The following is an 11,063-nucleotide window of genomic DNA, read 5'->3' as shown; positions in this document are numbered from 1 at the left end:
GTAATAGTAATACAGTATCCTGCCCCCCAAGACCTGGGCAGAACAGGTCCCCAATATCGCCGGCGCTATGACATGGGTGAGGTAAATACAAACGGATATAAAGTACATGATGATTTACAATTTTCTAGCTCGACTTCTTCGAGCTATCCTTGCTAGCATCGCTGCCAGCATCCTTGTTTTCCGTGTCCTTGGAGTCTTTGGAGTCGGGCTGCGATGACTTGGAATCACTATGCTTTTCCGTGAGTCGATGCCAGACAGACTTCAGGAAACCTTCGTTTTTGGCTGCCTCATCGGTGCTACCAGAAGCAGAGGAGGGGCTACCAGCGTGATTAAGTTAGTACAAGAATCGATATTCAGCATGAACTGTTCATCTTACCTATCCTTGTTGAAGTTCATTGTCCGCTTCGCTGTCTTGTCGTTCATCTCGTCCGCGAGGACTTCCAAAATGGTGCGCTGATTGCCTGTCAAGTACTTGGGCATGGTAACCTTAAATTCGACCTTGAGATCGCCATTGGGGGTGAAACCGCGGCTACGGCCACTAAGCTTCTTCATACCCATTCCTGACAAAGTAATTCGGTCACCGGTACCAGTACCGGTAGCCACCTTGACCTTCACTTGATTTTCAAGAGTTGGGATAGTCACCTCACCACCAAGGATGGCAGTGGTGAGTGGAATCGAGGCGGTGTAGAGGATGTCAGACCCGGAGCGACTGAAGCGATGGTCTGGAGCAACTCGAATAGAGACATAAAGATCACCAGGTTGGGTGCGAGCACCAGGCGGAACAGCTGTTCCAGTGGGTGGGGCATCGCCTTCGCCGGTCACCCGTAGACGCATGCCATCTTCGACACCGCCGGGGATGTCTACCTTAATAGTCTTGCGCTCTCGGGTCACGCCATTTCCATTGCAAGGGCTGCACTCTGATCCGCGTGGAACAGACATGCCGACACCTCCACAAGCATCACACGTGGCGGCGACTTGGAAGCCGCCCTGCATAATATGAACGCGGGTACCGGTGCCGTTGCACTGACGACATTGGGACCGCTTGGCACCAGCCTTCAATCCGTCACCTTTGCAGGTTCCGCACTTGGTCAACGGCGTGATGACGATTTCCTGGGACGTTCCCTTCGCAGCGTCCATGAACGAGATGTTCGTTTGCACCTCAATGTCTTCGCCGACCAAAATTTGTTCCTGGAAAGGGTTGCGCCCACCCCGGGGTCCACGGCGGGCTCCTCCGGTAAAGGCTCCAAAAAGATCCTCAAAGTTGATGTCGCCGGAAAAGCCCCCGCCAAAGCCACCACCACCGCCGAAACCGCCACCGAAACCATGGAATCCTCCTGCACCAGAGAATGGGCTGCCGCCAGCGTTTGGATTGAACCCGCCATTCTGATCGAAAGCGGCTGAACCATACCGGTCGTAGTTCTCTCGCTTCTGGGCGTCGGATAGCAACTCATAGGCTGTCTGGGCCTCGGCAAACTTGTCTTTGGCCTTAGCGTCCTTGTTAGTATCGGGGTGGTACTTCTTGGCCAAGCCATAGTAGGCCTTCTTGATGTCGCTGGCGGATGCTTTCTTATCCACGCCTAGAACCTTGTAAGGATCGGAAACAGCCGCAAGAGGAGAGGTAGTATGGAAAGCCTGCCAATCAGAAAAGAAAAAGTTAGCAGCCCGAACCGGGATAGCCCGCGGAGACGACATACCCTAGCCGATATCACCAAAGATTCCTTTCTCTTGCACACGCCCTCCCGGAGACGCCTAGCCGGAGAAGGAGAGGCAGTTGCATGGTAGTTTCTTGTTTGAGTGGATGATTGAACATTAGTGTTGGGAGTCTTAGAACATTGTCGCTGAGTTCGCAACAGACGCGCGGGGAGAGCCGCGGCCTTGGGAAATGCCTGGGACGGATTCATGGATAGTAATAGCCGAACAATGGTTGAACGGCAATGCCAGTATGAAGGAGGGATATAGGGGAAAATATCAAGAAAAAGAATGATAATTTGAACACGAGAAAGAATGATTTTCAAGAGCACCAATGACGTTTCGATCCAAGTTAAGCTAGTCTCCGGATCACAGAAGCTTCGAGTTCTTTGGGAGAGAGAAGTTTATCGGAAAAACGTGTAACCGGACGATGATGAAAGAGTTGCTTACCGAAGCAATGGAGTTGCTCCCGAGGTCTGACTACAGAATTCCAGCTTTCACTCTATTTGTATCTAATACTTATTTGCTGTTCTTTCGGATCTGTCCGGGCTGTCACGGTTCTCGACTATATCCTTTCTCTTCTTTTCTTCACCCCATTGCCCGGACATCCACCTCATACTCAAGGAGCATGCTCCGCGGCCAGACCCTCCCCTGGAGAGCTGTGCTCCATCAAACACCACGACCGCTCCTCCGACGGCCATTTCTTGCTTCACCGAGATATAATGCAACCTTTCGATCAACACTAATCTCGGCCCGCCTTGGTGAATCTCTTCCCTCGTCTTCCCGCGCCTTCTCTGCGAGCTCCATTCGGCGGAGGGAGAAACCCCCGCCAGAGGACCCTAAAGACGAATCGGAAGAGAAGGATGGGAATAAAGCCAGTCATGATGATAAGGAAACGGAACGGGCTCCTGAACCACGGAGGAAGGGAACAGACTCCGGGAAGAATGTCCCTTCCGCAGATCAGGTAGCTCCAACGCGGAGGAAAGACCGGTCATCTGATAAGGACCGCGGAGTAGAAGAGGAAGCCAAGAAAGAAGCCAACGCATCAGATGGCAAGGGGAACTCGAATGACACACCTTCGCCCATCCCACCAAGTGATGGCCCGGCCGACTCTAAACCTAGCGGCGCAAGCAGCGGTGGTAATAGCGGTAATGATGATAGTGGGAAGAAAGGCAAGAAGGCCTCCGGGGAGAAGGCTTTACAAAAGCCGGCAGTTCCGGATGTTTACCCGCAGGTGATGGCAATTCCCATCGCGAAACGCCCGTTGTTCCCTGGCTTTTACAAAGCGATCACTATTCGCGACCCGAATGTCGCCGTTGCGATTCAGGATATGATGAAACGGGGTCAGCCGTATGTCGGAGCGTTCCTATTTAAGGATGACAACGCCGATGGCGACGTGATTGAGAAGCTGGACGATGTTTACGACACTGGAGTTTTCGCTCAAATTACCGCCGCATACCCTCTCCGTGGGGAAGCTAGCGGCGTGACAGCAGTTCTCTACCCCCACCGGCGTATCAAGATCTCATCGCTACTTCCCCCTGGAGAAAACACCAAGGCCGGTACACCTCCACCCACACCTACGTCAGAAGACAAGACGACGGAAAAGCGAGGTGATGTCGTGGCCAGCTTCGAAGAAAGCGCACCCGAGCCAGCCCCCAAAGATCATTATGAACCCACATCCTTCCTGAAGAAACATCCTGTCAGCCTCGTCAACGTGGAAAACTTGGCCGAAGAGCCGTTCGACAAGAAAAACCCAATTATCCGCGCGGTTACCAGTGAAATTGTTAATGTGTGCAAAGAGATCGCGACCTTAAACCCTTTGTTCCGCGATCAAATCTCGGCATTTTACACCGATCAATTCCCAGGAAACCTAAGCGACGAACCAGCTAAACTGGCAGATTTCGCTGCCGCTGTATCCGCGGGTGAGCTCCATGAGATGCAAGAAGTTCTTGAGACAATGAACATCGAGGAACGTCTCCCTAAATCCCTTGTCGTTCTGAAGAAGGAATTGATGAACGCTCAACTACAATCCAAGATTACCAAAGATGTTGAAGCCAAAATCCAGAAACGCCAGCGCGAGTACTGGCTGATGGAGCAAATGAAGGGAATCAAGAGAGAGCTTGGCATCGAATCTGACGGCAAAGACAAGCTTGTCGAGAAATTCAAGGAAAAGGCTGAAAAGCTTGCTATGCCTGAGGTTGTCAAGAAGGTCTTCGACGAGGAGATCAACAAGCTGGCACACCTTGAGCCTGCTGCATCCGAGTTCAATGTTACTCGTAACTACCTAGACTGGCTAACTCAAATTCCCTGGGGCCAGAAGAGCGTGGAAAACTTTGGCGTCAAGAACGCAGTCAGTGTTCTCGATGAGGATCATTACGGGCTAAAGGATGTTAAGGATCGTATTCTTGAGTTCATCGCTGTCGGCAAGCTTCGTGGAACTGTCGAAGGAAAGATTCTTTGCCTTGTTGGCCCACCCGGTGTTGGAAAGACCAGTATCGGCAAGTCGATTGCTCGCGCTCTAAACAGACAGTACTACCGATTCTCCGTTGGTGGTTTGACTGATGTGGCAGAGATCAAAGGCCACAGACGGACTTACGTCGGTGCTTTGCCTGGACGAATTATCCAAGCTCTCAAGAAGTGTCAAACTGAAAATCCTTTAATCTTGATCGATGAGGTTGACAAAATTGGGCGTGGTCACCAGGGTGATCCATCCTCTGCCTTGCTCGAACTTCTTGATCCCGAACAGAACAACTCCTTCTTAGACCACTACATGGATGTTCCTGTGGATCTTTCCAAGGTCCTCTTCGTCTGTACAGCCAACGTGACCGACACTATCCCTCGCCCACTGTTAGATCGTATGGAACTCATCGAATTGTCAGGCTACGTGGCAGACGAGAAGATGGCGATTGCCGAAAGGTATCTCGCCCCAGCCGCTCGGGAACTGACTGGTCTGAAGGATGTGGATGTGATTCTTGAACGGGATGCCATTGAGGAGCTGATCAAATCGTACTGCCGTGAGAGCGGTGTCCGTAATTTGAAGAAGCAAATTGAAAAGGTCTACCGGAAGGCCGCATTCAAGATCGTTCAAGATCTAGGTGAGGACGTGATGTCCGAGGAGGCGGCACTGACCGAAGCGGGCAAGGCTGCTCAGGAAGAGTCCAAGGAGCATGAGCCAGCGGATCCCGCGCAAGTTCCGATTGAGCCAGAGAAGTCGACAACGGAGATTCCTCGACTAGCCCTCAAGGTCCCTGACAGTGTCCATCTCAGCATTGGCAAGGGAACCTTGAAGGATTACGTTGGACCTCCGGTCTTTACCGCCGACCGCCTGTACGACCAGTTCCCCCCTGGTGTCACCATGGGTCTCGCATGGACCAGCATGGGCGGAGCGGCTCTGTACGTTGAATGCATCCTTGAGAACGCATTGAACCACAACTCGCGCCCGGGGCTCGAAATTACCGGCAACCTGCAAAATGTCATGAAGGAGTCCACTCACATTGCGTATTCATTTGCCAAGTCTGTTATGGCGCGGCAATTCCCTGAGAACCAGTTCTTCGAAAAAGCGAAGGTCCACTTGCACTGCCCTGAGGGTGCTGTTCCAAAGGATGGTATGTGAAACTTATATATGTGTTGGTTAATGTACATCGGCGGCTAACCATACAAATAGGACCCTCTGCCGGTATTACCATGGCTAGCGCTTTGTTGTCTTTGGCTCTAAACCACTCTCTTGAGCCAACCGTTGCCATGACCGGAGAGTTGACTGTGACTGGTAAGGTTCTTCGCATTGGAGGCTTGAGAGAGAAGACTGTGGCTGCTCGTCGTGCTGGTGCCACAAAGATCCTTTTCCCTGCAGATAACACATCTGACTGGCTTGAACTACCTGAGGTGAGTCATAAATATATCCATTTTCTAATGACCTGAGCTGACTGTTTCATCCAGAACATCAAGGAGGGTATCGAAGGCCACCCAGTGAACTGGTACTCGGAAGTGTTCGACCTTCTCTTCCCCGGTCTTGACCAGGAAGCTGCCCGTACGGTTTGGCAAAAAGCCTTGGCCAAGCCTAAGAAGGATAGCCAGGGCCAGGGTGATGAAGAGTAGCATGCTGATACCGTTTCGGTTTGGGTTCTTGGGTAATGTCGTATATACCTGTTGTTTTATGTATAGCTCTGTGATTTATTGTGTACATGGCGTCTTTGTCTTCCGACACGGAATGCATGGTTGGAGTTGAAGGACTAGTAGACCTTTCCCATGTGAGATGTATGGACTAGAGAGCCAAACAAAGATTACTCCACTCAAAGTGTTTTAATATAGTATATAATCCATGTGCATATGTACTCCGTACTCGTAAATATGCAGAGTATATCGAATATTCAAATTTTTAGGGCTGTCAAGAAAAACAACAGGGCGTGAACGGAACCCCCAATCAGGCATAAGGGTCAGGCCGCAACGCATCCCCGAATTTTGATCTGTGCGCCGTTTGATGAATCATATCTTTATTCTATTATTTTTTTTTCTCCCTCAACCCTTGTGTCCCTTAAAAGGGCTTCTGATTGATCTCCTGCAAGGTCCTTTTGCCTCCAGACATTTGAAGCCTTGCAGCCGGAAGCATCTCATCACCGCTATCAAACGGCTGCAGGCGGTTTCTTAGAAAAAAAATTATTAGAGAGGGAAAAAAAAAAAAAAAAAACTTATACCTAAGAAATCTCATCTTAACCTCTCTCTCCCCCTTTTGCACCCACCCTTTTACTTTTATGAGCTTGTGCTGGGCCGGTCTCCCAGCCTCGCCCATTGCAACCCGACGTTGTGCGACACTTGGACGTTGGACCTCGACGTGAACCTTCCAACTCTTCAAACTCGAGAAGGAACTACTTGGAACTGGTGGGACGAATACCGTGTGAGTGTGTCAGTGCGACGCCAAATTTCTCTGCGCCCTTGACCCTGTCTCAATTCTTATGGACATCGGAGATTCGGCCAGCGGGGTGTTCGAGTCGTTCCTTGCACGACAGGGCTTGCCGTATGGCCATCTCTGTCCCCAACTCCTGTAGCCCGACGCGGCTGGCTTTTCTGGACGACAAAGGTGGAAATCCGCCAAAGCAGAGCATGTGGCACCGGTTGGGTTTGCGAAAGTTATGGCAGGGCCGCGATGATCATCGAGACACGTCTGCCGGGGAGAGTCAAGACGAGATTTCTCCCCGCCCTTCGTCTGACAACTCCCGCACCAAGCAAGGCAATTTGACACGTCGAATTTCGCGAAAGGTTGGTGTCGGTCTACCGCGAACCACGCCCTTTAAGCGACAAAGTTCCGATCTCGAGCGACTAGCACCTCGGGAACCTGATCACCGCCGTGCCCTCTCCGCCGACCGCCGCCCCTTGAGTTCCCAGCGAAGCAGGTCCCCACCGCCAACCGTGGGCCCCAGACAATCCGCGCCCGAGGTTCAGTGGCTCGGCCCGACACCCACAACCCCGGTCGATGATGCCCCTGAACCAGAATCTGAAAACGATGCCCAGATTAACGATATCTCCGAAACTTCGGATCCCGAAGTGACGGATAATTTCGCACCGGAAGAGGAAGAGGAGGATAATCAAACAATTGATCTGGATATGGAGCTGGAACAACGGTGGATTTTGAACCTGAGCATGCATTTCCGAGATGGGTCAGAGAGGGAAAAATTCTTTGTGACGTACGCGGAGACCCCGAATAGATGGCGCCGAGTCACGATTTCCTGCGATTATCGCGATGCACCGCCCTATTCACTGGAGCGGGAACTAAAGGAACTGCGATACCAACGCGACAAGTGTGCGCGGATCTACGAATCTATTCGCGAGTCCCTTCTTGCGATCCAATTCTATGAAGGTGTCACGAATCTCAGGCTCGAGACGAGCGATGACCGCTTACACGTTCATGTTACGGAGGACGTGAACGAAACAATCCCGTACCCGCCCATCTCTAGTGTCAGGCATTTGGTCAACGCTCCTATGATCCCGGAAGACTCGTTACACTTCGAATCTCATTTATCCGGTTTTGTTTACAAGATAAACCTGGACGGACGTTTTTATATCAAGAAGGAAATACCGGGCCCAGATACCGTGGACGAGTTCCTCTACGAGATTAACGCTTTGCATGCGCTGAAAGACCGCCCAAGTGTTATCCAGGTGGAAGGAATCGTGATCGATGAGTGGCGAGGCGTCGTCAAGGGTTTGCTAATTAGCTATGCAGAAAAGGGTGCACTGGTTGACATTTTGTATGAGCAACGTGGGAGAACGAGCTTTGCCCGACGCGAGCGATGGGCAAAGCAGATTGTCCAGGGCCTCTGCGAGATTCACGAGTCAGGCTACGTACAGGGCGATTTCACACTCGCGAACATTGTGGTAGATGCAGATGACAATGCGAAAATCATTGACATCAACCGCAGGGGATGCCCAGTAGGATGGGAGCCTCCGGAAATTGCCGCTAAGATTGAGAGCAACCAGCGCATCTCCATGTATATTGGTGTCAAAACTGATCTCTTCCAATTGGGCATGACGCTGTGGGCATTGGCGATGGAGGAGGACGAACCCGAACGACAACCGCGACCTCTTCGACTAGGTGATGACGCGAAGATTCCAGACTATTACCGACGGATAGTGGATATATGTTTAAGTCCGACTCCGCGACATAGACTCTCTGCAAAGGAGCTTCTCTCTTTATTCCCCCCACTGCCGGAAGCACGGGTACCAACACCTGTTCGGCTATTGGAGACCATTGCCAACGATTCCAGGCCCTCGCAAACTCGGAGCAACTGGGCTCAGACTCAGTCTGGGCTTGGACTGACATCGACAGGCGGCATGATACAGCAAGACGACCATTATTACCCCCAAAAGGAGTTTTCCGAAAATTCTTATGGTGATATGCAGCACCCCATCTTCTCTGAAAATCACGACCTTGTCAAGCGATCAACAATAACCCTCTCAGAATCGAAAGGAGACATGGGATTCTCATCTAAGCCATCTTCTTCCTCTACATTGAATCACCACGAACCTCACAGCCATGATGAGTACGTGGACTTATCCCGCAATTTCAATTATGGCTCATCAATCTACCTACCCTCCAACAGCCAGAACCTAGAAGCTACTCCAGTTTCGCAGACAAGGTCAGCGGGCAATGGTTTCCACAGTCACCCATTGAAACCATCAGCCTTCCCAGACGAGCCTGCCTATCTTGAAAGCGACCCTGGGAACAATCAGCAAGAGACACCAGATGAGCTAACCCCTAATGATCCCGGAAGTGTGCTTGGCTCTGCAATCACCGCCCCTCCGCTCCGGTCCCCAGTCAGTGCATCTCTTATTGAGTCGCAGAAACAGGAGTCTCTGAATCGACCAAGTCCGAAGGCCGCCAATGACGAGGGCGACCTTGAAACCTCAATTTTGCCCATCAACCCTACTGTGCGAGACTCCAGTATATCAAGCGGCACTCAAGCCATCCCCTTTCCGACAGTCCCATCCTCAATCAAGCATGTAAACCAGGACGGCCGGGATCAGCCAAGTCCAAAGGCCACCAATGACAGGGATGACCTTGAATCGTCCATTTTGCCTCTCAGCCCTACTTTCCGTGACTCTGGCAGCTGTGTTAGCCTTCAATGCGCCCCTTCCTCAGTGAAAGATTCTCCCATTGAGTCACCAAAGCATGACTTGGCGGATTTACCATCCGCAAAAGTCAAAGACAACCCTAAATCCACTCAGCTATCGTCCTCCCTTCTATCTCTCTCGGAACTACCCATCAACCCTACTTTCTGTTCTTCTGGAACTTCCACCGACGCTTTGGCTACCACCTCATCGCCGAAATCTTTGCCTGTTAAACCGTCAAGGCAGGATAACCCGGATCAACCACATACAAAGCCTACCACCTATATCAAGCCCATACCCACAACACCACCAGCCTCGAGATCTTCACAGCCTCTCCCGGCATCGCCTATCAATCCTACCCTGGCTCGCTCTGACTCTTCGGTCGAGGTTCCGAGCACTCGTCTATCATCTTCTCCTGTCGAGCCGCCAAAGCAGATTCCTGCGATTTCGCCTCGCGCAAACCCCGATATCAACCCCGAATTTACAGAACCGGCGGCCCCGACGTCAATTCTTACCCATTCGGAATTACCTATCAGCCCAGCCTTCCGTTCCTCCGAGACTTCTATCGACACTTCAAGTGGGCCCTCGTCACATGTTCCTTCTCCTATTGAACCGCCAGAGCCGGGTCATGCGATTGTGCCACGCGAGAACGATACCACACCCAAATCACCGTCAGCACCATCTCGATTTTCTTCAATACACTTTTCGAGCCTCCGTCACACTGGGGCTTCCATTGGCTCGATGGCTACACCGTTCGCAACAAGTCCATCTGTCGTCGGGATTGGACTGCTAAGGCGGCCATGGGACAAACCATCTGGAAATGATCCAGATGCCAAGCCCGCATCGGTAACGCCGTCAGGGTCAACCTCATCGCTTGGGAGTCCTATGACTCTAAACAAGCCAGACAGCGCTATTTCGCCAGCCAAAACATATCCCGTCGGACCACAGAGGCATGAGCCTTTGGGCCAATCCAGCTCAAAGACAACCGATATCAATCCTGCCCGAACAAATACATCGAACTCCAACCCCAATTTGCTTGGTTCGAAATTGCCCATCAGCCCTGCTCATCCAAATTCAAAGCCAAATTCTACTTATGCCGAGGTCGAGATGACATGCGCTATTCAGGGCCCACCTTCAAGCCAGGCCAAATCGAGCATTTCGAGCCAGGCACGTCTTTCCTCGAATCGAATCTAGTCACCAATATATCACCTACGAACAACTTCGTAAAGCCCTCAGGGGAAATCCCACACTTCAAATCAGCGCAAGGTCACTAATATTTTTTACAAAACAATCTTGCTACATCGGCCACCCACGACGCCATGACCCTTTTCTCCGAACGAGCCCCATATTCGGGGCCGAGCACTCGATACCCTTTTGATTTGCTCTGCTTGTACAGTTTATGCCTCGTCGTTTGCCTCGTGTTATTCAGCTTTTGAAAGCATTTACATCGATGGCGGGCGAACCCCTGGAGTCCTAAAAAGTCCTTTGTTTTTTTGTTCTTCTTTCTTTGCATTTTGGCGGATTTTAATTGGTTTTTGTTCTGGTAGCTTTTCTTTTGTCTATTTCTTTTGTCTATTTCTTTTGTGCTGTCTTTTTCTTGTTTCCTTGTTGTTTATTTATCTGTTTTCTCTCAGCGGAGGCCCTTGTTCTGCGTTCTGGTGTTTTCACCCGGAAGATGTATATTGATGGGATTTTTTTATACCTCTTCTTGTCTGACAGGGCTGTATTATTTTTCTTTTTCGTTATTTTGGTAATGCAATTATTGGCTACGACTG

The 11,063-nt window shown here is 51.0% G+C and overlaps 3 protein-coding genes across 3 annotated transcripts; 2 read left to right on the top strand and 1 right to left on the bottom strand.

Annotated features, from left to right (window-relative positions):
- Nucleotides 1-124: 124 nt before the first annotated feature.
- Nucleotides 125-1,901, bottom strand: PGRI_069870 (putative mitochondrial DnaJ chaperone (Mdj1); the record flags this gene model as incomplete). The annotated part of the gene is made up of 3 exons (XM_040794701.1): nt 125-317; nt 377-1,632; nt 1,695-1,901. The coding sequence occupies 3 exons, from the start codon at nt 1,899-1,901 to the stop codon at nt 125-127; spliced, it is 1,656 nt and encodes a 551-aa protein (XP_040649032.1).
- Nucleotides 1,902-2,317: 416 nt separating this feature from the next.
- On the top strand, nt 2,318-5,784 carry PGRI_069860 (endopeptidase La; the record flags this gene model as incomplete). The annotated part of the gene is made up of 3 exons (XM_040794700.1): nt 2,318-5,294; nt 5,354-5,571; nt 5,626-5,784. The coding sequence occupies 3 exons, from the start codon at nt 2,318-2,320 to the stop codon at nt 5,782-5,784; spliced, it is 3,354 nt and encodes a 1,117-aa protein (XP_040649031.1).
- Nucleotides 5,785-6,702: 918 nt separating this feature from the next.
- Nucleotides 6,703-10,482, top strand: PGRI_069850 (protein kinase family protein; the record flags this gene model as incomplete). Its single annotated transcript, XM_040794699.1, has 1 exon — nt 6,703-10,482. One exon carries the CDS (start codon nt 6,703-6,705, stop codon nt 10,480-10,482), a length of 3,780 nt encoding a protein of 1,259 aa, XP_040649030.1.
- Nucleotides 10,483-11,063: the final 581 nt, after the last annotated feature.

Source organism: Penicillium griseofulvum, assembly GCF_001561935.1.
Source record: "Penicillium griseofulvum strain PG3 chromosome Unknown contig_92, whole genome shotgun sequence".
In the NCBI taxonomy this organism is placed as follows: Eukaryota; Fungi; Ascomycota; class Eurotiomycetes; order Eurotiales; family Aspergillaceae; genus Penicillium; species Penicillium griseofulvum.
Note: the sequence above shows the minus strand (reverse complement) of the source record. Positions and strands in the feature narration are given on the sequence as shown.